Source organism: Camarhynchus parvulus, chromosome 2 (assembly GCF_901933205.1).
Source record: "Camarhynchus parvulus chromosome 2, STF_HiC, whole genome shotgun sequence".
In the NCBI taxonomy this organism is placed as follows: domain Eukaryota; kingdom Metazoa; phylum Chordata; class Aves; order Passeriformes; family Thraupidae; genus Camarhynchus; species Camarhynchus parvulus.
Window position 1 is genome coordinate 15366497 of NC_044572.1, and position 27978 is coordinate 15394474.

The window sequence follows — 27978 nt, forward strand, 5'->3', positions numbered from 1 at the left end:
CCCTTCAACCCCAGCCTGTACTGGTACTACTGGGGCTTGCCCCAGCCCAGGTGCAGGACTTTGCACTTGGCCTTACCAAAGCCCTCATGAGACTCTGATAAGCCTACTTCTCAAGCTTGTCCATGTCCCTCTGGGTGATTCCCATGTCCATCTTTCAGGAGTGCCAACGATACCACTCATCTTGGTGTCATCTGCAAAACTACTGAGGGTGCACTCAACCCCCTTGTGTCATTGAGGAAGACATTAAATAACCCTGGTCCCCACAGAGACCCTTAAGGGACACCACTTGTCCCTGATGTCCATCAGGACTGAGCTGTTGACCATTACTCCCTGGATGCAGCTGTCCAACCAATTCCTCATCTACTGAACAATCTATCCACAGCTCTTCAGTTTAGAGAGAAGGATGCTGTGGGGAACTGTGTGCTCTTGCAGGAGCACAGACAGAGACATCTGTAGCCTTTCCCTTGTCCCCTAACATAGTCACTCAACCACAGAAGGCCACTAAATGGGTCAGGCAGGACTTGCCTTGAAGAAGCTGTGTTGGCTGTCTCGAATCACCTCCCTGTCCTCCGTGTCCCTTAGCATAGTTTCTGAGAGGATTTGTTCCATGATCTTCCCAGGCACAGAGGTGAGGCTGACAGGGCAGCAGTTTCCAGTATCCTCCTTTCTACCCTTTTTAAAGATGGGTGCAGTGTTTCCCTTTTTCCAGTCACTTGGGACTTCACCTGACTGCTCAGATATCATGAAGATATATCAGACAACTCCCTCGAGACTCCAGGATAAATCTAATTGGGTCCTGTAGCCTTATTTTTGTTCAGTTTCCTCAGGCAGTCAGGAACATGATTTTGTTCTTATAGGGGAAGGGACTTTGCTTCCCCAGTCACCATCCTGATGTCCACCCACATATGAGGCATGGAAAGAGAGGTTGCTGTTGAAGGCTGAGGCAAAAAAGTAGTTGAGCCTTCTGCTCCATCCTTTGTTACCAGTTTTGCTTTGACCTTCCATATCCAGCTAACATACCTGTAGAAGTCCTTGCTGTGCTTTGCATCCCTTGCCAAATTCAGTTTCAGCTTCACCTTGCCCCTCCTAACCTCATCTCTACACAACTGGGCAGTGTCCCTATACTCTTCCCAAAACACCTGTCTCTGCTCACTACTGTGCATTCACTTCTTTAATAATCCATGTTGGTGTCTTTCCTTTTTTTCCTGATTTCTCACAACTGGGAACTGAAAAGCTCTTGTGCTCTATGGAAAGCATAAATGGTTGAGTTTATACCAGTTACCTCAGTTTCTTAAAACCAGTCAACACTGTTCAGCATTATGCACACATGTATAAAATTAAGTTCTCATTTACATATTTTTTAGTTGCAACATTTTAAGTTAAGGTTTTACAGTTATTATTTTCTATCTATCCACCTACCAAGAAATTAAAGACTCACACTTAGAGAAAATCATACTTCAAAAAAATTCTTAGTCACACATTATTTTCAGTCAGCATAAGAATTTGACACCATTTCTATACCACACTGAGAAATTGTAATGCAAAATTAGTGGAAACTGATTTTTTTTTCCTTTTGGAAGAATCTGGTTGCCCTATTACGTTAGTAAATTTGTCAAGTCTAAAGCAATTTAGCACGGAATTTTAACTCTCCCCTCTGCCCCTTCCCACACATATATGCCTGACATTATCTGAAAAATTGACTATCACAGTTCAAAAGTGTTTTTACACTTTGACACCAGGAAAACAAATCAACTATTATTCCAACTGACCCAAGACACTCTCCAGCTTTTAAATTTGCAAACTGTTTTATTTTGGCAGAAGCCATAAAAAAGATTAGTCAAATCTTCACTGAGAAGCAGCTTGCCTCTACTTGAAAGCTCCCAGACAACAATTACAAGGTATAGAAGAAAGAAAGTTAAGGACTTCCTCTAACAGGTTATTAAAAAAACAAAAAACAAAACCCAAGGGGATTTAGAACCATAATTCCTTCAATTTCTATTTTATGTCCTCTCCACTAAGGGCCTAATTTTAGCAAAAATTCTATAAATATAAAGTGAAACCAAGGACATAGCTAATTAGAGAAATACATAGCCACTTCCTTGTATCAGACACACACTGTGATACAATAAACCGAACTAATCTAGCCTGAGACATCCAAAGCAACTAAATACATTCTTCAAGGGTAATAAATACATTATCATTAATACTGTAGATGCTGATGCAGAAGCTGATTAAGATAAAGGAATCTACAGCAAAAAAAAAATTAGAAATCATACCTACCTTTGTCTGCTGTTACTGTGCAAGGGCTGGTCATTCTGCAAGTGGGTGGGTGAGGCTGCCCGCTTGGGTGAGGAGAGGGACTCTCGGGGGGCTGGCTTTGGTGGCATTGGCACTTCGTTATAGCAGGAAGAGTCTCGTCCAGAAAGGGAAAGGGAGACAGAGCTATCCAAGGTTGCTGAAGGCTCAGAAGCCTGTCTAATGGCACTGTCATCTGCTTTTCTAACACCCTTTTCATTTGAGAGGTCATCTTTATCTTCACGGCTGGAGTACTCTTTGGAATCAGAAATCACACTCTTTGATGACTTTGTCTCAGTCCTGGAAAAATAGAGGGTGCCATAGTCCTTGTTTTCATCATCTTGCCTTTCACTTTTCACTCCCTTTCTTTCCACGCTGTCGGGATCTTTCCTTGCCCGTGTATATCTGGATGAGTAGTCAGAATCCAAATCAGACTCAAGAGCTAATCCATACTTTTCTGCCAGCTGGCGTCGCCTCTCTGCCTTGTACCTGGCTATTCTCTCTGCTTTTGACTCTAGTTCCTGGACATCCATGTTTGCTGTACTGTACAAGGGCTCTGTATTACCTCCTGTGGTTTCTGATCGATATCTGGATGATCTGGGGTGTTTCTCTACAGAAGAATCTGAAGTTTCCTCCTCTTCATTTGATCTTCCTGTCAAAAGTACAACATATATGAGCAAGTCCTTCCCAAAACTCCAGGTACCCCACCCACCCCTCAAACTGATTGAACTAAAAGCTTTCCATTTTCTTAAAATCAAAGTGACTGCACAGACACATTCTATTTTTGCACTTTTGTCTCCAAAAGGACACACAAACAATTAAGAAATATGTATTAAATAATTCTTTAATAAGTAATAGTTCTCCATTCAAATAGTTATTTTAAAGCAATAAGAAAAATCAACATTTTTCAAGTAAGACAACTGGAGACTTAAAAGGCAAATTAAAAAAACCCAAACAACCTGACAGAGCTCTTCTGTAGAAGAGCTTCTAGGCTGATAGTGTAGCAAACATGAAGTAATTCAGCAGTGCAAGACAGACTGCCATGTGCCACTTACCTAGGTGGGGGCTGTATGGGTCAGTTGCTCGCATATATCTCGGTGTATCTTCCTCTAGCAAACGGTGTGTGACTGATCCTGGGCAGTTCTGTAGGAGCATAGGCTGTGTATCATTCTCAATTCCCTCTAAGCGCCTAGCTATTCTTTCTTTTCTGAAAAATATGTGAAAATTGTGAAAACAGGCATCTTGAAGATTCGAGGGCAGAGTTTCTACGAGGAGGCAACAAAACAAGCTGTGTGTTTTGTTTTATGGGCCAAACACTTTTTTCCTTTACCTTTTCATTTCCAAAATATCTCGGTTGTTTGGTTCAAAGAGTTTTCTTAATTCTGAAACTGAGACAACAAAACATTATGTAGCTTATAAAACAGTAAGTTTCAGAAACTTGTTAAAATGCTTTAGAATAAGAAGGAACAGTCAAATAAAGTTCAGTGGTTTGAAATAGCTTTTGTGAGGAAATGAGCATTTTCCTCTTGTTTTCATAGTTTATTAAGATTGTGCTGTCAAAAGCGCATTAGGCACATAGGTGTGACCATCAAGTACTCCTCCCCTCCACATATACTTCCAGGCTAATCCCAAATCTGCTATGCCCATCCTAGCAGTTTTCAGGATGTAGTATATACTGGACAAGTTGTATTTTGATTAGCTAAAGTCAAACTTATGTGCCCTAGTAACCCATTTAAAAACCAGGTATTATGGAAAGTCTGCTTATCCTGCCTACTCAAAGGTCAGGGACTGACCATGTTTAAAGAGAAACAGCAAGGAAGAGGTCCCCTCTTCCTTACTTTCCTCCACACCCTTATATTGATCAAATCCCAAGAATCCTAGTGACTCACTGCTGAAGTGAAAATTACCATGCACCATTATGGTACTCTTGCATGGTTAATAACTTGCTACTTTGCTAACTTTCCCTTGTAGTTTTAACTGCACATACTTTCCTTCTCTTCCCCTGAACCCTTTGCTGGTGTTAAGTGCCAGCAGACAGCTGCCACAGTCCACAAAATTGTAGTGAACCAAGGGGAGGCACGATAGATGAAGTAATCCCTATATATACCCACATATGTGCATATGCAGACCACACTGCAGCAGTGAGTGCTACACAAATAAGTGCAGTGTGGCTTCTTACCACCAGGAAGAGAAACTGCCCAGGCTGTCCAGGGAAGCAGTGGACTGGGGTGGGGTGTGCCTAACATACAGACATGCACATGCACACCTTGTAACCTTGGCAAACGTGATGCTCAAAGCTGTGTGCACCTATTCCTAAACCAATGCACATCTGGGGCTCTAATCCTGTTGACCCAGGGATCAAAAGTTAAAGCAAGTGAAAGTCTATGCCTGCTAAACTGGCAGAGATTGCCATCAGAAACACCTGATGAGTCAGGAGTGTCTAGCTGACATTGTTCCACTGCACAGGTAAACCTATCAGCTTACTTTTCTTGCTACCAGATCTCATTGCTCCAGATACTTTGCAGATAAATATTACTGAAACACCGCCCTTTTAAAGGTCAGATGCACCTTTTCTGCCTTCCCTCTACTGCAATAACTTAACATGCATGGCTTGGCCAGGGTTCCAGCTGAGCTGACTCATCCAGGAAGTTTGCTGTACTAAACACCAGTGCTCACATCTCACAGATACTGTTGACATTGACTCTCACATCAACCTTACATGCTCAAAAGCCTTAAAGTAGGACTACAGATAAAATGTGCAGGATCAGCAAGAATTAACACATTCTGATCCTGAACCAACACCAAAGCAAAGATGAGCCCTTATGTTGTGTTTTCACAGACTTTTCTCTCAATGCATGAGCAGTTTCCACTGTTGCCCTGTCTACTCAAGCTGTGCTGGCAGTGAAACTGTATTAAAGAGAGAACTTGCCCATTTGAAACCAGCCTTCATTTCAGATCCACACCAAAGGAAATGATTTCTCACAAAGACTTTGCTCTCACCTCCCCAAATCTACTGTTTCATTATGTTCCACTAGCTATTAGAGTTTTTCTGTTCTATCTGTTGGCTATATAGACACAACATTGTCAAAGCAAAACCCGTAATTGTCCGTCTTCAGACAAGTCAAAGGCCTCCAGAGCTCAGAGTTACTAAAATCACATTCCATCCAAATCCTGGTCCTTTTTTTCCCCTAGTCACCAATTTATACAGTCACCAAATCCATCATCAGAGAACAGGTCTTTTACAAGCTTTAGCAAATCTCTAAAGCACAGCTTCATTTATTAGTGAAAGTCTTCTCTCCCCCCACCCCCAGAAAAGGAAACTTGACTATAAGTTGTCCACATACAAGAAATGTGGAACATCCAAAGAACTCCTAAAGCATTAGCTCAACACTCTCTTGCTACATGCTAGCTGAAGTTCCAGAGATTCTACTACCACTTTGCAGTCCTAAAAAGAGCACTGGTCTCATGAAAAATGTCTCCCAACACCTCCCCAAACAACACAGGACAAAAATAGCATGGGACTACTCTATGCTGCCTTACACTTTTTCCAAGGTTGAGATTACAGAAGTAATTTCAGCTAGTTTGGCCAACATCTGCAGAATTTTTTGGGGGAAAGCAGTTCCAGCAATATTCTCGTTTTAGTAAGGAGGGAAAAAGAAGCACAAAAAAAGCAAAACCAAAAGAAGAAAAAAATTAAGAAAATCTTCTAGTCTAGTGGTTTCTTTTTGATGAATAAAATATTTTACTTCAAAATGTTAAAACCAGTTGGAGACATTTCACTCCCATGGACACTGGTTGGCCCTTGCAAATTTAGGTGACCAGGTGTCTCCTTTTTAGTTTACAATTTGAGTACGTCAGTGCCAGCTCGATCTGTCCATGGGATGTTTTCCCATGTGACCATCACAAGCAACACCATGGGAGTGCTTAAGAACAGCAATACTTCTACCTAAAAAGTACAAAAATCTGATTCAGTGCACAAGAAAACACTAAGAAGCTTAAAATAATTAATTTCACAGTAAAAGCTCCTTATCTAGATTACTTCATGGCAACACACTTTGTAAGCACCACTGGTCAGTTAAGGGCAAGAGGAAGAGCAGCCACAGCTCAGAAACAGCTCTGAACTTGAGGCTTTATTTTAGGATGTTGAGCAGGATGCTGTGGTAGGACACCCTCTGAGGTACACTGTCAAGAGGCATCTTAACTTTGGCAACTGTAGACCTTTGAAACAAAATTTACTTTGGAATACTTTTATTTAGGAAAAGCAGTATTGTTCCATATGTTGACCCAGAATGAAAACCAAAAAGTACATTTGGAGAGCATCTTATATTTTAAAAACTCCTTAAATTAAGGTGGAATATTTCTTATAGAAATATATATTCACAGAAATCTTTCAGAAACCTGCTGCAGAACATAAACATGTTTATACTGAAAGCCCCCAGCTGCAGAGGGGACATGTGAATAAAGCTGCAGCCATGTGACAGCACTCTTCTTTTTACAATACAGAAGCTGTAAAAACTTGATTAAGCCTTCCAAAAGGTCATAATAGACGGGGAGCATGTACACTTGTGAAGCCTGGGTAGACATGGACCAAAAGGTTACCTGCCAGAGGATTAAATTCTCAGAGATGGCAAATAACCATTGCAACAGAGGTACCACACATTTTCATTTTGAGGAAAATTTAACAGAATAGCAAAGCCTACCAGCCTCATTCCTACTTCCTCCTCTCCACAACTGGAAAGGTGATGGTCTTAAAACTAGACTGGAAAAGCATTTATCTTCTATTTATGTCAGCAAAGGTGTTCAATCCCCAAGTGCAGGCCTCAGTTCAGTCTGTATCAGTTGAAAAGTAAACATATTCCTTTAATTTCTCAACATATGCAAACCTGGATCAAAATTAACTCTAGAAAGGCTCTAGAAAATAACCTGGATTTTCAAAAAGCCCTGGACTTTAAGTAGTCCTGTTGCAATGCAACCAAAAGCTCCCAGTGCCGTCTCTTAAGTCTGGTACACACCAAATACGATGCCTTCATTATAAGACTATTTTTTTTGAAAAATAGAAACATCTTGGAAAAGAAATTAGTTCCCTGTGAAGCAACTTACAAATAAAGTTTCTCAAGTGAAGGCTCAGTTAAGTTGCTGGCCATATGACTGTAAGGCTAAGTGTAAGGAGTAATGAGGGAGTACGGATTATTACTGTCAGGTGCTGTCAGAAGTCTGTATTGCTTAAATACACATCACTCTATTCCATCATTTTGCCAACAATGTTTCTTTCTGAACATCTGTAATGATCATATTTAAAAGCAAGCATGTCACTTATATAGCACTTAAATGTTATGCTGGAAGAAGTGATCCTTTCCAGAGGAACTCAGCAACAAATGATATTAAAAGAGCAAGCCAGCTCCTTTATGTTGGAATTAGTGCATTTAGCCTTGTAGCTTGTTTGAAAAGAGTAAATACCACCAGAACATACACACACACAATTTTATTCCAAGTTCTGATGTCTGTTTCATTCACATCCTTGAATGAAAGGAATATCTTTGTGTCAGTTGCACATATTCTTCAGTTAAATGTCACCCTTTGGGGGTCAAGCACATTACGATTGTCTCTAAATAATTCAAGAGAATTAATTCTTGCCTCTACCTCAACTGTGTCAAATGATAAAGATGGAACTGCTATTTTCTTCAGAAATTACTCAGACTAAGACAGAAGTTTGGAAAATATAAAATGTCCCCCAAACTAAACTCCATATGTACTGCAGGCCTTTTAGCATGCAAGACAAAAATTCAAGTGCAGTCAATTGGTCATGCAAGCACAGTGACTCCACCAACCATGAAAGGGGCCTGGAAAGAGCTGTGACTCTTAACAAGTCAAGTTAATATTTCTGAACTCAGCATTAATCTATCTATAAAAATAAACTCTGTGAAGTTTTGGATTTGGACTACTAACCTATTGAAACAGGTAAACAAAGCTGAACTTTATACAGCAGGGATGCAGGAAGGTTTCATAAAAGAGCATTGTGGTTCATCCCCTGTTTCATCCTTCATGCATACTTCACAGGGAAAACTCATTTACAAAACATCTGTGCCTAAGTGATTGTAACTGTGCCTTGTACTTGCATGGATGAAACTTCACATGCTGTTAAATTACCACTTGTGTTCACAGTATGTCTCCCTTACCTACCTTTGGGAAGTACTGCTAAGAGATTAGCATCAATATCCTTTGTGCTGTTCGCAAGTTCTTCTTTATCTTCAAGTGAGAACTCCTTCTGAAAACTGAAAGCAACATCTGGTTTACAGAACTGTGGATGTCTCTGCTGCAAATCAAATAAATCCAAGACATAACCAATTTACTGCATGATAGTCTTATAGAGATACCAAAGAAAATATTTTCCCTAAGAATGAGCTAAGAAATAACCCAAAGAAACTCAGGAAGCCAAACCTAACATAATTTGAAACTTGTTTGGAACTGACTGTGACACATTTTTGCATTAGATTACTGACTGCCTTCAAAATGCTCTACTAAGCAAGTACATTTAATATAATCTATATTGAATGGTTCTTCATAAATATTAAAACATGTCATCAAAGGCAGTACTGCATGTACACTCCACCTAGAAACCTTCTGCACGACTACTCTGTTGTTGTTACTGCACTGTTCTCTGGATCTTACACAGTTTATAATATGCTAATAGGAGTACCAGATCATTTAATTTTATACCATGTCCTTTCAAAACAGGTATACTGCCCATTTAGATGAAACAAAATACTTCTTTAAATATCTTCATTAAATATGCAGATTTTAACTTTAAAATGTGGGTGTCATAATGGTCTAAAGTAGATCCCAACTGTTTAGAGAGACTTTTTTGGAGAAAGTGCTCCTCCTTGTAAGCAAGATTTTTTTTTTCCTCCAATCAATAAAAATAGAGAACAAATTATTGTATTCAGCCATTGTGACTATCCCAGCTGAGCATAAGAAAACTTACAATGGTCTTAAAGCCTTTAGTAAACTGTATAGACAGGTGTAACAGCTATAAATCCTCACAGTGATCCCAGGTTCTTCATTTTGTCACAGCAGCGGTGTGCTATATGATTTAATGTCATTCTGATAAGAAAAACAGCACAATCTTACTATTGGAAAATCCTTCCTGAGGACACATTTTAAATGGCTGCTTTTTTTTTCAAGGGTATGAATTCTGTACTCACTATTTCCAAAGAATAATTCTCATTGGAAAGAGTTTTAAGATATATTGACTAATATGTTTCATAAGTATTCCTGTTTATAAATATATTGTTTATAAATAACATCCCTTTTTAAGATATTGAGGGGAGAATAAAACCCTTGAAATGACAATGAAGAAACTGGGCTGTGTCACAACCAGGCACCATGCCACCTGCTGCAAATTGTCTCCAACAACTGCACTTAAAGAAATTATTCCAGGTACTGCCAAGAAAAGCAATGTTAGCCACTACAGAAAATAACAAATAGAAGATGGAGAGCTGCAATAAGCTGTCCATTAGAGAGAACTGTGTGTCCTTACACAGCAAACACATGGTAATTGAACTAAACACAAATCAAAACACAATAGCACACAGCAGCCACAAGCAGATGGATCCATGTGTCATCTGAGACTAGGCAGAGACTCAGAGAGTTAACTGGATGTTTTTCTATGCCTGACCCCACACTGCCAACACTTGTAATTCTTACTAGTCTCACAATATATTATTTTCTTACAGACACACTCCTGGAGAACACTAGATGGAGAGATAGCCAGTTCCCATTTGATAGCAGACTTTAGTTGAGGATGATTTTGAAAAATGCAAATAATATTGGCCTAAGGCTATAAACCAAGCCCAAATTTATTTTGCCAAACCAACTTAATTACTTAAGACAAAAGTGCTGAAGGATCCAGCTCATTTGAATGAGCTTCAAAGTCATTCTGACTTTTGAATACCTGGGCTTTATTTAGCAGTATCTCCACTTGCTTTCATAATGCCTATGACAATGCAGCACCTTAAGCTTCCCTAAACAAGGGGCTTTGTAGAGAAAAGCATTCACTGAACAGCAAAATCCTTGTTTAAATGAACTGTGTGTGAACACCCACCACTATGCCTAATTCCCACGTGAATTTCCAAGGGTAAAATCATGGAATCAGGACTGGCACTAGCCTGATGGTTCCATAAACAACCATATTATTGGATTGCTTGTAAACTAGTTACATTCCCCCTGCTCCTCCCCTCCAGGGAGTTCTAGTGACTTTGAAGGCAGAGCTCCTTTAAACCCTGTTTAAATGTCTGTCACTGGGTTTCCATCCATTTGTTCTTGAGCCAGTGTTGTCAGGTACCTTGCCTATTTTTCTTAAAAGAGGCTATCTGCATGTACTCAGATTTCTCAGGACAGGCTCTCAGTCTTATTGATTATCTGTTACAATGTCCTCTACTTATTCCAGTCTTAAGTAATCTTTTTTTGTATATGGTGACCAGAATTGGGTAGTCTTGATTCCAGACTTGGGTCTGAGCAGTATCTTATGAAAATATGATTTTTTAATAGAGAAAGCATTATTATATACCTAGCTGAATGCTGGGATCTACAACACATTTGCTTTTTTACATATACACTGTATTGGTTGCTCAATCCTGCATGAGAAACTAATATGCAAAGTGACAGAAAAATTTATCAGCCCCCAATGCACAACTGTGCACTTAGTATTATTACATTACATCCTTTTTCTATTACTCCTCAAGGTCATCCAGTTCTTCCTGTATGGGAGCTCCCTCCTCCTTTATACAGAGGGTGGCTTGCAGCCTTTGCTCACTGGCAGATTTCATTAAAATTCCTTAAATAACCACAAACTTCCTAAGCTTAACCCTCGCTGCACTAGACAGCATCACAGGTTATCTGCTTTGTGAAAGTCCCTTCACAGTTTCCCTTGTGCTCTCATTTTCCACTTCCCTCTGGACAGACTGTCAACCATGACTGTCTATTTTTTAAAGATTAACAATTGTCATATACTATTTAATCCCCAATTTAAGAGTTTTATCTCTTCAGAGACTTTTTTTGCTCTCTCTTGCTAAGCTGCAGGTGGAATTGCTTATTTTAAATGTTTGCACACGAGAAACCGCAAATGTTTTAATCCAATGCATAATTACATTGCTTTCCTATGCACAGAGGATTCAGAGACAGCACTGCTCTGAAGATGACAGAGTCAAGCCAAACAATTGAGTATTTATAGACACATACATCAAATTAGCTCTAAAAATTAAAGTAGGCATATTTAGGACATGTCACAGCGTTCAATAAGAACATTTATTAGGAATCTAAATTGAGTTGGAATGATGTTAAGGCAATTTCAAATAAAAAAAATATTACAGGAGGCTACTCATCGCCATTTATAAGTATTTTAAAAAAACAAACTCATAAGTAACTCCTTAAAAAGACTTCCCTTTCCTTTTTACTCAAAGGGATATTTCCAGACCTCTCCCTGCTTTATTAGTTTCTCTGCTGGAGGAGTGGAGGAGCAGTCCCAGCATCAATTCAGTTGCTTAAGCAGAGTGAGGTAGTCAGACTTGGATTGCCAAATATACTGTACCTTCAAACTCATCCAAAATCCTCTTCTAGAAATACCACAACTACATCTCGTCATGCTGTAAATTTAGGTGCAGATTCTGAGCAGCAGCACTATGAATTTCTGCACTTAATAGCTAGTCTGTGCACAGTTATTATTAAAATAATTAGGAAATACATGGGTTTCTCTAAATAAAAAAGATATAACCAGACGTTTGAAACAATTCTTTCTTGAAGTCCCTGATAAATCTGGATATTGAAAGAGGAACTTTATGTCCTTTCCTTGCTTAAAATATAGCTTTTGATCATGACTGCATTCAGGAAATGCAATCAACAGCATGAGGTTCCACCAGTTTGTTTCACACAGGATTTGTGTGTGGCTTGGCCTCAGGTCCCCAACAAACTCATTACACTCTCCATTGTTCAGGAATTCAGATGATTCCTGTTAAAACACAGGCCACAATATTTCACAATCTCAATAGTTTTTCTTTAAAAACAATGTAATGCAGGATTAGTAGAGTACTTGACAGTCTCAGTAGTTGTACTGCTCTGGCACCTTCCAGAGTAAGTGTGAGCTGCATGCTGTACATCAGGGATTCCAGGCTGAAACCTTCATCTGCTGTTGCAGCAGCAGCATATGGCTTCTAAATAGCTGTCCCACTAACCTAGTTACATCCTCAAAAGCAACCAGAAGTTTGATCCAAATGCCACTGGTAACACTGACCTGCCATCCCAATTAAAGCTATGGCATATACTGAGATTTTATGATTGAAGTACAAAACCTACTTGTACACCTGCCAGCTAGGTGCTGCTGTTCACTTTTCTTCTCTTTCTCTACTTCCAGGAGAGCTTCCTTCCCTGGACTCTGATGTAAAAGGTCCATTTTACAGCCATGTCCTTCTCTCCTGCTTTCATAGCACAGTGTGTCTTCTACACCATTTCCTCCATCCCTCTGCAGGACCTTAGAAACAACATGGCAGGGAGCCAGGTGTGCTCCAGGTGTGGGCACTGACTGAAAAGAAGCTCACAAAGATGTGCCTATGCACCTGTGGCAGGTGGGTTCCTGCGCAGCTGAGCCAATGAAACAGCTGGTTCCTGGGGCAAGGGTCCATTCCCAGCTCCTGACCTCCTCTCTGTGCCATTGTGGATCAGTCCAGCAAGCACAAATGTGGACACCTAAGGCAGCTTAGATTGGAAGAGAGAGGGAATGTGACCTGCCTTCTTGCTTAACTGTTAATTGTATCCCCTTACTCAGCCTTGTGCAAGTGTGCCCTAAGAACACAGACCACAGCCACAGCCTTGCATGGAAGCAACACCACCGGTCCACTCATCTCTGCAGTGTCCCCCTCTTCTCTCTGCTCCAGACTGCTCCTCCAAGGATGTATAATTAATCCACCCACTTCAGCCACGTGATTTACAGACAGGTAAGTGTTCCAGGCTGGTTCCCACTGGATGTCTGTACTCTGTCCATGCCATGCAAGGAAAAATGGGCATTAAAATGGGCATTGCAATGGCAGGAAGCTCTGGGCACAGTGTGACTTTCCCTTTAGCAATGTCAGCTAGCAAATTTAACATTACTTTAGAGGCAGTTGGTGTTTTCAATGCTTGATCAGAGCATCTGCTCTATGCAAAAACTTGGTCCTGTGAGAGGACCAATAATCACTTTTCCTGAGAAAGGATAAATGTAGATTCAAGCCATGAAAGTTACTGCAACTAGCCATCTTCACTGGGCTAGAAAAACTCAACCTTACCTTAATGCTCTCTTCCTTAGGAGCAGTCGTGAAGGCTTAAATCTGATTGAGTTTCCTTTGGCAAAATCTGTGAAATGGAAAAAAAAAACCACATCAGTTTGAAGATCCTGTAATGAATGGGGAACTTTTGGTACACTAGGTTATAGTTTCCAAGGATAACCTTTTTCCCCTGCAAAAGACTGTGCAGAGGCCTTCTCTCTAAGCAAAGGAGCACCAGCTGTCCAAGATGGGGAAAAACCAAAGCTTTGCAAAAATGAGTACAGATAGTAGACACATCAAGAGCATCAACATTTTATGGAACTGCCATGTTCTATTCCTAATATTTGTGGTGTAGCAATACAGCCTGAGGTGGTCATTTAAACTCACTGTTTCCCAGCTTACAAAATGGGCAATGGACATGTTTATGAAGCACTCTGCAAATGAGAAATGCAGCAAGCAGCAAGAGCCTTTTTGGCTGCAGCCTGGCAATACCATAAAAACTGCATATTCACTGCAGAAGCCAAGAGATGTCCAGATGAGGATCTGTTGCAACAGTATTACACCATCCATGACAGAAATGTTTCTGAAGATTGTCTACTGTTTGGAAGCTCCCTTTTTTTTTCTGAATAGCCTTACAACATGCATTTCACAGAAGAACTCATGTTTACACTGGGAGCAAAATTGCAGCCTTATGCTAAAAAAGCATGTAATACAAAGCCTCTGGGTTCCCAAAACTGTATGAACCATAACAAACAATGGGCAATCTCCCCACCCTCTCCTAGATTCAACCTTTTCATTTCTGCAATTAAGTGCATCACCAGAAGGTCTAAACGATGACCAGTGGCAAGAAGGAACAGCGTTCCAAGCACCCTCTCCCTCCATTCAGTGAGGATGCAACCAAGACACCCCAGAGCTCTGCCAGCCAGGGAGCAGCTCCTGGTCTGGGACTGCTGTGCAAAACCACATGGAGCTACTGACAACTTACTCCCAATGAAAAATTGCCTTCCATCCCCATCTGTCTTAAATCTACTACCCAAGACCCTACATTATAAACAGTTGGTCACTGACACAGCAATCATTTTATTTTTCAAAACCAGACCCAGACTTTAGAACACAGTCCAGACTTTAGAACAATTCAGTTGCAGCTACACTCCTATTATTCTACTTCAGAGCTGAGATTTAACTATTTCAAGGAAGACCTAACTGCAAAATTTTTTTTTTTTGCTTATGCACAGTATTTTAAGTCTGGGTAGAATGTCTCTTATTTTTGCAGAAAGGGTTTAATGAAACTTATTATAGGTGACAATATGGGTCTTAATTTAGAGAAGGTACATTTTGTCTAAGCATTTCAAAACTTCTTATCCTCTTCCATTTCCTTCTGCCACCCCTACAGGTATAAAGATTGAAAAAACTTTTAAAAAGTAACAGAAGAAAAGATGATTTTAACGACTTGAAAGAGAAGCTTAAAATGTGCAAAAAGGCATTTTCTAGGCATCTGCTGCAAGTCAGTGCAGATTTCAAGCAGCTTTGATAATAGCAGTCTTCAACTGTAATAGGCAACTTTTCCTGTTTTTGTTAACATTCATTTTCTCTTTCCATTAAGTGAAGAATAAAGCACATAGATTACACAAAAACATCTTGTTAGATCAAAACAGAATATTGTAAGAAAAACAGTGTGAATGGTGTATAAATCATTATATTTCACACTACAGCATTAAAAAGAATACTCTGAGCCATATGGATCCTCTAAAAAGGCAAGATTTACATTACTTTGAGAGGACTATGCACTAACTTCCAAAGCCCAGCTCAGTATCAGCTTAGCTAATCAGAACCAGGCATATCTCAAATTTATAGCTGTTCTAACAGGATGCAACCCATCCTAGAATTATTGGCACTGGAACAGCTGTCCACCATGAAAACCACAAGCAGACCACAGAGAAATTCTGCCTAGCCCAGCCAAAACTGGGGAGGGAATATGAGAAGGGAAGAAAGGAGCCTGCATTGCTTTCTTGGGAGCAGAGAGGGAGAAGGGCTGCTAGGAGGGGCACATCAGCCAGTTTGGCTCTTGCACCCCTTAAAGACATTCAGCAACATTCATACACACCACATCTTTAATGCCTCAAAATCATCTTAAAACTCTGCTGCATTTCACAGGGGTGAGTCCTGATCTTCCCCCACAGCCCAAACACAGAAAAACTTAGCAGACAATAAAATTCCATTACAGAGTTTTGATATTTTATGTATTTCCTCCTGTTCAAATTAAACACCATGTGGGGGGGATTAAAGTCCAATAAAACTTACTTACCACAATATGGAAGTCTTAAATACAAACACAGGAGGAAAAGTAAACAACTCTGCATCAAAAGACAATAAATATGCCCACAAAAGAAACATCAGTTTAGCAGAGTCTTATTCAATGGTTAATTTAAAGATAAAAAAACCACCCTCACTGTACTCTATAGACAGAAGAAAAATATTTACAACAGCATTTTGTTCTGCTTTTTACTGAAGAATTCTAAACATGTTCATAATCATACTATAGCAATTTAAAATATTTTCATTCAAAAATAAGAGTATTTTTACTGAAGTGTAAATCAGACTTGCTCACAAGTTTAACCATTTGTTCAGTCGAGTTCCCTCTCTCTTAGGCACAACCTACCCGATAAAACCACTATCCATAATTTACTATGTAGGAAATTTAAAATGAACAATCTAAAAAGAAAAAGTAGCTATAACCTTCCAGCACTACTCAGTATATTTAAAGGCCCTAAGTCGGTGGCATGCTAAGCTAATTAAAAGATCCATCTAATCGGATCTTTCAAAAGTGTCCTTTAGGAAATAACAAAATAGCCTGGGTGACTAACTGCATACTGATTGCTAAAGTACCTAATGCAGCTGCAGGAGAGCCAGTCAAACAACATTTACACATGCAGACATACATATGAGAGATTAAACACACACACAAACTGCATTTTCTTTTATCTGCTTGGAACTCTTACCTTGCTCCTCAGAGTATTTAACATTTCCCAAATAGCTGGAGATCCAAGGATTTCTGAACATGGTTGCACAAACAAAGGATTCGGCAAAGAGAAACTACAATAGCAGCTAATTCTGAAGCAGGCACAGCCCTTAGGCCTGTCTTAGCAATATCGTGTAGAGATTTTTCATAGCACAGGACTGGAGCTGTCAGGCTCTGCGTCCCAGGGAGTACAGTAAATGCATAGCAATAGGCTGCAAGCCGGAGCAGCTCAAGCCAGTAATCAGATTACGAACAGAAATTAGGCACATGAATGCTAAAACAGATTGGGCAGTGGTGATTGGGAGATTTATAATATTACCTCTTCAAAGATCCAGCCAAATTGCACATTATATTCCTGCAGAACGAATGCAGAACCCCTGAATCCTCATATTAAGAAACCAACCAAACAAAAAAACCCCAACAACAACAGAAAAAATGTCAAAAAGAGGAATAATTCCTTCATATCTCTAATCAGGATAAACTGCAGTGCTTATTTAAGAAAAACAGCACCCAGGCTGCCAAAAAATGGACTCTGATAATCATAGCATTATGCTTAAATGTTTTGCCTAACTATTAGTTGGAACATTTAAAACAGACAAGATTTATGGATAACATATGAGCAAAATTACTGGTGGGGGTAGGGATTTAAGAACAGACACCACAGCTCCAAATATTTTAATTTGAGACAGAAGGTGAAAAATTTCACTAAAGTACTGTCTAGCTACCTTTTTTTTTTATTAAACAGATTTGGTGGATTTTGGATTGAAGAGTTGGAACCCTTTTAGCTAATTTTGAAAGTCTGGAAATATTTGTTTGCAATGGTGCAATAACCCTGGCTTAGTAGCTCACACTGAACTACCTGATGGTCTAACACAGACACAAAGAAGCATTAAATGTGTGATTGAAACAGGTCCATGCACTTAACCCCATCCAAACAAATAGGGAAGTCTATCAGCTTCCCTCCAACAGACCTCTTCCCTCCCAAAAGATTTTAGCTGCTATCAGTATCAGGCTGAGAGAGCTGGGGTGGTTCAGCATGGAAGAGGTTCCAGGGAGACCTTAGGGCACCGTGCAGTGCCTAAAGGTGGCTACAAGAGAGCAGGAGAGGGACTTCACAAGGACTTGTGGATAGGACAAGGGATAATGGCTTTAAACTGAAGAGGGGTAAGTTTGGATATTAGGAAGAAATTCTTTATTGTGGGGGTGGTGAGGCCCCTGGAACAGGTTGTCCAGAGAAGCTGTGAATTGCCCCATCCCTGGAAGTGTTGAGGGCCATGCTGGATGGGGCTTTGAGCAACCTGGGCTGGTGAAAATTGTCCCTGGCAGGGAGGTTGGAAAGAGATGATCTTTAAGATCCCTTCCATTCCAAACCATTCTATGATTCTATGTGTAGAAAACTCTCCACAGAACTGGGGTTGTCAGGACCATGAAAAGGCAGACTAGAAACACAAGACTGAAGTTCTTGACTATTCTTACCTGTTTTTGTGATGCCTGGTACAACAGAACCCTGATCTATGCTGGGAACTTTAATGTACAGACAAGATACGAACAATGATGCTGTAAAAGACTGCAAAACCACAAGTGAAAAACATACTCTATCAAAAACCTATTAATGGCTGTTGGCTCATCATGAAGTTGTATTTAGCCTATCTAGGTCATCAAAACACTGTTCTTCATGCCAACAAGTTATTGCAATGGATAGAAGAACATGCATTCCATCTTGTCTAATGCACCTGATATTTGTTTCAATCTATTTACTTTTAAAAACATAAATCATGTTGGAGTCAACCTAATCAAAGCACCTTTTCTTAGCTGATCTTTCAACAGTCCAGAGCTCCCTGGAACAAGAGTCACCCAACACAAGGAATATGGCCTTGAAGCCTCTGACTCATCAAGTAACCTTCTCTGTTCAGAAATATTTGATGGTACACACCACATTTTTTTTCTTTGCCTGTAACCTTACCACCTCTCATGTTTAACCACTCCCAGCACTACCAACAGAACACAAACCAACACTGCTGTGCACTCCTGACCAGCTGTGAAGGGCTCCTTGTACTTGAGCCTAATATATACAAAAAATGTAATCTGCTGGCACTAGTCCAAACCTGCAATTAACATGAAAATCTGGTGCTTTATGGCCTAGGCATAAGTGCAGGTGTGCTTAAAACACAAAAATAAGATGAGGCAGAACTTCCTAAGGAGCTGCTGGTAACAATTCATGGGGAAATTCTGGACCAGGATATGTGTTGGTATAGCAACAAGAGACACTCTGCCCCCAGAAAAAACCTTCTTTCTCAACCCTGCCTGTCTGAAGACTGTTTACCTGATCTTGTGAATAGAGGCTTTATCACATGAAGCATTTTTAACCACCTGTAACTCATCTGGTCCACAGTAAGGGAAATTTCTGATAAAGCTCAGGTGAACACCACTCGTTTGATAAATATTGTGTCTACAATCTTTAGCAAGGTTGAAGGAGCAGTTAGACCTGACAGCTGAGCTGATGCAATAGCTCAAGGCTGCCAATAAAGACAGTCCTAGCCATCATTCCTCCTGCTGCAGCACCTCTGCTGGGTCCTGCTCCCCTAGCGACCCAGCCTGACAGCTACAGTGGTAGCAAAATATTCCCTTTCATTTTTGCTGGGTGTTTTTCAGGAGGTGCCAGAACAAAGAAAAAGGCCCAAGATCTTATGATCAGGAAAGAGATCAACTCTTCTGGTTAACAGAGGAGGTGAGCTCAAATGTCACCCCATCTGGCAATGTCCCCTACAACAGAGAGGAGGGGTATGGTTGTTTTTGTGGAGGGCAGGGTCAGGCTCCCCCATTGCTCTGCTATACATCATCCTCAACATTTTGTCCTGGTGAATGAGGTGCAGAAGGGAAAGCACAGAGAGCTGCAGAAAGACAGGAAAACTCTGGAATGCCTTTCACAATTGTGCAATTTTTAAACAGGCTCTTGCTTGTGCTGCTCAGATGCTGCCTACAGTACACAGTAAGAAGCCAGTCTCTCCAATTGGTCTGGCTACCACCTGGGAAGAAATATCTGTGATAGGCTTTGGTGCAAATAGGACTCCTTTTCCTACTATATACAGCTGGCAGGTTAAGAATCATGGGGCTACCTCATGGGTCCAAAGAGAGGTATTATAGGGGAAAGTAAAATATTCCATTTAAAAAAGAATCTCTATTAAGCTCTTCACAAAAGTACCTAGAGTCTGGTTTCAAGATCTCTTCATGTTTGATTGGAAGGTGATCACCAGCCATTGCTCTGTGCACAGGACCTACAATTTAACATTCCTGGCACTGCTGTTGATACTGAAGCTGTGCTGCTGTGCAGAATCTGCAATCCCAGAGTTCATTCAGTGTTGATTCAAGATGAGGGGTATGTGCCAACACTGCTTCCAATATTAAAACTCTGAGATGTTGGAGCCTTTGGGTATTACTGCAATGCTATGCACTTCACACAGATCATTTGGAATACTGAACTGTAGATAAGTGACCACTTCTGTCCCTCCTTTCCACCAAAAAGGTATCACCTGTCACAAGAGGAGTCTCTGTGCTGGCCCTTAACCAGCTTTGGAAGTGGAGGAAAACAGGGTGCAAAATCATTAAGTCAGCAGAGTCAACCAAGGGTATCAAGAAAAGAAGTCTTGGATTTAGCATTTTGCTGCTTGTTTGAAAACAGCAGGTTTAAGAGCAAATCTCTCCCGGAGGAAAAGAAGTTAATCTCCAAATACTCGATGAAGAAAGGAGGAAGAGCAGTTTGTCCTTCAAAAATGACCCAGTCTCCAGGACCTACAAGTGTGCTCAGCCAAACTGTGTTATCAAGGCCATGCTACAGATCGGTAGTACTGTTCTTGTCCCCCTCTGCCATCATTAATTCTTCAGCATTAGCAGCTTCCAACATAAGCAAACACAGACAGAACAACAGTTCAGCCTTCAGAAAGGGGGGCAGCCCAGTGGGAAGCTAAGTTTGCAGTCATCTGGGCTTAGAGCTTGAGGTTAAGCATGTATACATTTCAAATCTGAGACCGCTCATGAAAGACCAGCTGGCAGTTAAATATTGTACTGAAGCTTCCCACAGGAAGAGAAGGAAAATATCTTCTTTTTGTCTGGCAAAACTAATAGCTCTAATCAAAGCTGGCGTTTAAACGACTTGAAAAACATTTCCCAACTTCCAGCCCCAAAGCACTGAGGAGTTATGAACCAGGTCCCACCAAGATCAGGCCTTTTTTCCTCTTGAATTTTGATCACTTATGAATTTGTATTTAGAAGTGTTTAGAAGTGATAAAGAGAGGCAGATACTTTGTAGTGACTTGCAGTTATCATAAAAGCAAAAATCAAAGAAGCCCATGACAGCTGTTTGAAGAAAACCTAAAAATAAAATAAAATTTTAAAGAAATCAACAACGCAGAGGAAAGAAAACCCACAGTGAGTGCATGAAACTTTCTGCAAATGTGCTAGTTAGGTAAACAGGAATCTGAGCCACACAGAAAACTGAGATGTATAAATGATGATCTTGTATAAATGTAATGATGAAGTCATGTTTTCATCCACTCTTCAAGGGTAGAGATCTAAACGCGCTCGTGAATTTTATTCAACTGCTCTTCTGGCCAAAGTGAGCATCCTTGGATTAGCTAGTCAAAATGAGCTGTGCCAAGATCTGAGATGCTGTGGATGATTGCAGGAATGAAGGTCAGAACACTGGGCTAAATCAGATCACTCTTTTCCATCAGTCCATCTGCCCTCCCCTCCCAGGCTGCAGGCTTCTTGCCTACCCCACGCCACCCTGTCAGTTTTTGGTATGTAGATATATCTTTCCAAAGGAAAGTGGCAAGGCACTCCCTTTTCTTATTTCCCCTTCCTCCCAGCCTCCAGCAATCTCTGCCAAGTTGCTCAAGAAGTCAGCCCAAAGCTGAAAGACAGGTCAAGAATCTCCCAGAAGATAATTTCAGTAGTACAATCACTTAAAAGCTCAAGTCACGTCCCAGCAGCCCACCTTGCAATCACAGTACATATTCTGGGTTGGCAATGCCAGTCAGGTTTGTCTTCTCCATCCAAATCCCATGTATGTGGGGAAGTGGTATTTTCTCATTTCTTAAATTGAGGCCATTTTTATGAACTTTAAAAATAGGATAAAGTTTCCTGACATGGTGTCATCGCTCCAGCAGAAAGCAAATATAATCCTCTCCAAATAATCATCCTGGTGAAACGATTTATGTTTGGCCAGTGATTGTGTTTTGGACAAGTCTTCAGTTTAACTTCAGCACTGCATTGCTTGTGTAGTGTTCTTTAAAACAGCTCATATGCAAAGAGATGAAAAAAGCTGATTAGAAAGATTTATAAAGGGGACTGAGGTTTGTAGTACAAAATGTGTTGAAAGAACATGGATGGTCTTTTTGTACTGACTATTTAGTAATGTGCTCTGGGAAAAGGGAGAACAACAGGTATTTTTGTACCCACGCTAGAAATCCCCTTCCCATCTCCAGATTACCATTTCAGATTTCACTCCACTATTAATATCAGCAATTAATTACCCCTAAAAGGAGATTTTGGTATCTTTCAGTTTTGGAACACATTTCAGAATAAGGAACATCCCTACCTCTCATATCACTGTTCACAAAACTGCACGACAAGACTGTAGCACAATTAAAAGCTGTCCAAGGTTTTCCTCTTTAGGAGTAGGATCAGACTAGAGGAGCTCCTTCAAGGAAGTTCAAAGGCCAGATGCCCTTTTCTCATGTGGTAATCAGATATATCAGTGGGGCACATTATCTGAATTCAGTCACACCTATCTGTCTCTGGGCCCAAAGCCCAGAGAGAAGATGTCAGGTGTGAACACAGCCATTTCTGCAGTGAGCAAATGGCTGGAAAGGAGGATAAGGCAGGAACTCCTCTCCCAGCAATACAGACAATCTCAATCAAACAGCTCAAGGACTTTGAGGAGACATGGTGTTTTACCCAGTAAAACAGTACTGGAGAGTGTTTCACAGCACAGCTCTCTGTGGAGCAGCTGCAGCTCAGACTGTGAAGGCACAGGGTTGGTCACAGCTCTGTGGACATCCTTCACTGGAGTTGTGAAGCCTCAGCTTCTTCTTTGCTGTTGCATTGAACGAGAGCTTTGCTGCTGAGTTGGCCCTAGCTTAAACTCTTGTTGGGAGACTGTTAAACTTGTGTCCCTCTAAAACAAGCAGCCAAGGTTTCCAGGATGGGTTTCCCCATCCTCTGACACTTCTAGCCTCTGCAACCAGTACAAGGCTGTCTCCTTGCCTGGAGCAGCAAGTGGCCCCATGCAGTTAGGTGACACAAAAAGCCCTGCCACACTACTGAGTTTTCTCCTGGCTGCTCTTGAACACCTCTGCATGTGTGTAAAACCCAATAAGGGAGCAGAGAGAGGCACGCATACCCCAAGGAAGAATTTATAACAAAGTTCTTTGTCTCTTCATGACAGTCATCTAAGGAAAACACCAATTTTGTTTACCACTGCAATGTGACATTTCACAGGCCACATCCTATCCCTGCATACTTACCCTGAAATATAATTTTTCAAGCCTCAGGCAGACAGCAGCCTTGCAGACAAGAAACCCAATACCCCAGCTCCCATCCTGTTTATGGCATGTTGCAATGCTTTCTCAGAAAATTAAATATTTATTAAAAGAAATAAAGCAAAATATATACTTTATTCAAGAGCTGATGGTCAAGTAGGACAGCTCGACTGCCAGTACTGTCATTGCACTATGAAAAAGGCACATGTACCAGGCTTAATTTGCAACCAGCATGGCTAAGCAAAAATTAAAGAGAAAAAAAGCTAACCCAGTGATGCTGCAGTTCTGGAGTCTGTTCTCTAGAGAGCAGGTTTAAATTCATGGCAGCTATGGTGTTTTTCCCTTTATTGCCCTTATTCACTCCCAAGGCCCCTGCAAAAATCACCAACATTCTTGGTGCTCAGGGGGGTACCAGGAAGTTAATCACAAGTCAGAACTGAAGAGCCTTCCCAGAGCTGCCTGGGAAAGTTTGCACAGCATCTGCTTGTCTAAATCTATGGAGATTACACTAAAGGAAAAACGTAAATACTTTTTTAAAGGCTTCTTCCACGTGAAAGTCAGATTTTATGAGGTGGGTATGAAGAAACCTAGCTTAGTCCCGGTCTGTACACAGACCGTGGGTCCCAATATACTCTTTCTTCTGGGAGTGAGATAATTGTTTTAGCCAGTAAAAATCAGTTTTCCAATAAAGGGCATAAAACTGCATAATAAGAGAGGAGAAAAAAGTCCCAAAGTCATTAAAAAAAAAAAAAAAAAAGTTCCTTTTAGTCCGGTACTCCTCTGAAAACAGGCAGTGCAAGGAATGAAGACATACTTCCCAGCAAAGGCCCACAGAGTGTTTCAGTATATGGACTGACAGCATGAACTGCCTTCCTAAGGCTATAAAACCGTGCCAGGAACAGAACTACAGCCACCAACATTTACACAAAAGGATTTCACTTTTCAAAGCCACCTCAGGCACGATTGTCGCTATTTGCAGGCAGGGTGCAGTGGCGGTGGCAGGCTCGGGCACAGCAGCTCGCTGTCAGCTATGAACAGAACTACAGCCACCAACATTTACACAAAAGGGTTTCACTTTTTAAAGCCACCTCAGGCACGATTGTCGCTATTTGCAGGCAGGGTGCAGTGGCGGTGGCAGGCTCGGGCACAGCAGCTCGCTGGCAGCACCGCGGTTCTGGGTCGCATCTCCCGGGGTCTGCGCCGGATCCGTTCTGGGCTGCGCGGCTCATCCAGCATGTTCCGTCCCCAGACACGGCTCTGCTGCTTGCCTAATAAGGCCAGGCGTGAGTTGACTGGCTGGCTTAGAGGTCAGCCAGTGTTTACCTTGCGAGCCAGCAGCAGCTGGAGCCTCCCAGCCCTCCTGCGCTCCATCCCCGCGCTGGCACGGCCGCGGCAGCCGGGGCACATCGGCACTGCCGCTCACAGCTGAGGGGGACACGCTGTGGTTTCACCACACAGCATCAAACTGCAGGGAGTGCAGGCACAGTTTCCACCACAGCACATTGCAGGACCACTAGACTGAAAAAATAATCAGGTTTCTCACTGCATGAATTGCTCGAAAGTAGGGCAGCGGTGTAGGTGTATGAACAGCCACCTTCACAGCTCCAAGGCGGCAGACAGGTACTTGTCAAACACCAGAACCAAGGGAACTAGATGAAAGCAAGGCAGAAATACTCATTTGAGCACTACTATTTAATTATGTATTACTCTTGATCAGTTATGGTGAGATTCACTGCAATTCAGACAGATGGCTTCAAAAGTAATGATTTACCCTCCACAAAAATAGCTATCTGGCCAAATTAAAAAACCCTTCTTCTGCTGCTTCCCTTGTGTTTCAGTCTATTTTTCCCTTTACAGCACTCCTAAGGCAGCTTCAAGATGCCACATTTGGATACTGTCCTACCCATTTTCCCAGCACAGTGTGAGGAAAGCCAGGAGACAGCTCTGTGGTTAGAGCTGGCAGGCAGAGGAGAGCGGCACAGGTCACCTCCTACCACGGCACTGCCACGAGACCCCTGCGAGGGGACACACACAGTGGCTTCTCCCTTCAGCTCAGTACAGACAATGCATTTCCATCCTTCATCAAAAACCACCTTGTAAAGTTTAAATACCTACCTAGTACTATCAGATGGAATCATGTTTTTATCACATGGTTCAGCTAGAAAATTGTCTTGAGCATAGGGAGTAAAACTAAACTAAAAACTAAAAATTATGATTAGTTTTTAAAAACTTAACTATGATTATCACCCTACTGAAACTAAACTATGAAAAACTAAACTATGATTATCACCCTACTGAAGTAACCAAACTATCACAGTTATGTCCTGCTCCTCCTGTGAACCTGGGGTCCACACAATTATAATTAAAAGGGATAAAATATATGGCCCATTCACTCTTAAAACAGTAAATTTTTTAAAAAACTGCTGATAGTTTGTAAGCTTAGCCATTATCATTTTGGGCTGAAGCTGTGCCCAGGTGCACACACAGATCTTGGCTCAGAGTTGCTGACTTTCACCTCAGACTGTTCTCACCCAAAATATGTTTCACTTATACAAAGAAATGGGGCACATACATTCAAAAAAGGGCCAGTCAGACATGATTACACAAAGGTAAGTCCTAAAATAAGCCAACTCACTTTGTGTCCAATTTGCTTAGATCAGCAGCACAATATGCTCTTATGAATATCAATAATGAATGCTGGAGGAGACTAAACAACACACAAGGAATGAGAAGAACTGCTGTGTGAGCATTAGACCTTTTAGGAGTTTTAGGAAGAAGTCAAGATAGCTCTGAACTATAAATTCAGTCACATTTCACAGACTTTCAGGCTGGGATGAGAGAAAATCTAGAGGAAACTGCTTTGCTAGAGGAAATGGGTTCATCTATTCATTTCAAGTCTCTCTGAATACATCCTGACAAATCCAAAGTACCAGGGGAACACTTCTTCTGCTCTTGGTTAAAAAGGAGAATCTCAATAAACTTAGGCACATCTGGAAGGGAACACTCTGACACCCTCACAGGTGATTGCTTATCTGTCACCAGTTAATTTAGTTTGTGTAACTGCACATGAGCAAAGGCTTTCCAATGCTTTTATGCTTTCACTGTTTTAATTTTAAATGGGAGATAATATTACATCTGACTTTTCTCCATTTTAACACTCCCATTTTTCATCTTTGCTCACAGACAATATGATTTCCAAGACAGGCTTCAGGAAGGAATTCTGGAAATACGGCAGTATCTCCTCCCCTGTGCTAAAGATGGGGGAAAAGGTAGAATTAACATTTTAAAAAATCTGTATTCTGAATATTTTAAACGCAAAAGGATACCTAAGTGGTAGGGAAGTCATCCTCATGAAGAAACCTGGCTTTTTCACTGCTCAGGACAAAGCACAGTAACTGCAGTCAGTTAAACCTGATTGGTGTAGAGCTGGAGAGTAAAATTCTCACTGAACTTTTCAAGAACAGGCCAGAAAAGCAATTTCAGCAAAACCTGTACATGCATAGCAAAGGTGATGCTGAAAGAGCAGAATAATGGCTCACATAAGATCTTTGCTTAAATCAAGGCTGAAGAATACTTTCCACACTCAGTCCCCCAAAAAGGCCACCTCCTCCAGTGACCTTACAAGAATCAGCTGCCACCCCAGCTCTGTCACAGGAGAGGAAACACATCCACCATGTAATCACCAGCTATGTGCTGCAGGCACACATTCACTGAGAAGACAGATGGGGTTTCAGTGAGGTAATGGGGCAGTGTTCTTCCCCTGGTCTACAGATGGTAGGTCAAGCTCGAAAGTAAAACATCATGGCTTTGTTGAAATGAAACGAGCAGAGAAAACAGCCTACAAATGAAAGAACAAGGGCAGTTCCTTGGGGAGCCAAGAGGTTTGTTACAGCCCAGGTTCCCAGAGCCACCTCATGAGCAGACAGGGAACAGCCCCCAGGGCTGGTGCAATATTGATGCCTGTGTGATGGCTGAAGAGAAGTGCTCAGTCACACCCCAGCTTTTACTGACACATGGAGGAGCTCAGCTGCATTTGCTCCAAATTTCCTCCTCCCAAGACTAGAACCACCATTCCCAGCTTGACTCCTTTTAGTTTCCCAGCTCTCATCTTTGTCAATCCCTCACTTCTGATTTTATTTCTGCTGCCTTCTGTATACTTCTACCTTCTTCCTGTTCCCCATTCTATGGGTAATTCTCCTGCATTTCATTCTTCAGTGTTTCCAAATGTACTTCCACTTCTCCCCTGGCTCGACCCAGTCTCCTCACTGGCCTTCTTAACCCACTTCATTTCATCTCCTGCACAAACCCAGCCATTTTTTTGAGAAGGGTTTTGTTCTCCTTCTTCAGGAGATTTCAGTAAAGGTCTGTCCAACCTAGCACACTTTATTAGGAGAGAACAGATCACAGGAAACTAAAGAGCTGTTTTAGTGAGACGTGAACCAAGTGCAGTGCACAAAGCTTAACTTCAGCAGCACACTGTGGGGCAGCCAATAACCAGAAGGTCACAGTGTAAACATGCTGATACTCTTGGACATTTTTTTCTTGCAGGTAAATTCCCTTCATCAGTCAACTTGTTTGTCCCATGAATAGCATCAAAGGAATGCTGCACTGTTTCAAGAGAGGCACTAAGCATGTGTAATGGAAAGAGACATCCCTTAAAAAAGAGAAAAGACAGGCAGCTTGAACAAATTAAGAGCTGGAAAGAAAGGACTCCCTTGATGTCTTAATGGCCATTGGCTGTTACAGTAATACACCAACAACCAGTTACAGAAAGGGTGCTGGACTAGAGCCTTGCAAGACAAAGAAAAAATACCTTGCCTTGCAAGGTATTTGT

At 41.2% G+C, this 27978-nt stretch overlaps 1 protein-coding gene across 16 annotated transcripts in view; it reads right to left on the reverse strand.

Annotated features, from left to right (window-relative positions):
* The window catches only part of SVIL (supervillin), a 133773-nt gene that overhangs the window by 50570 nt on the left and 55225 nt on the right, over positions 1-27978 (reverse strand). For 15 of the 16 annotated variants that reach the window (XM_030971343.1, XM_030971339.1, XM_030971338.1 and 12 more), the window contains 5 exons: positions 13608-13674; positions 8476-8567; positions 3626-3683; positions 3351-3502; positions 2281-2947 (listed from right to left, as the gene is read on the reverse strand). In XM_030971343.1, coding sequence (XP_030827203.1) covers positions 2281-2947; positions 3351-3502; positions 3626-3633 — 827 coding nt within the window. In that variant the 5' untranslated portion in view covers positions 3634-3683; positions 8476-8567; positions 13608-13674. Of the gene's footprint in view, positions 1-2280; positions 2948-3350; positions 3503-3625; positions 3684-8475; positions 8568-13607; positions 13675-16585; positions 16979-27978 lie in introns of those variants that run through there. The other variant, XM_030971340.1, reaches the window with a different exon arrangement.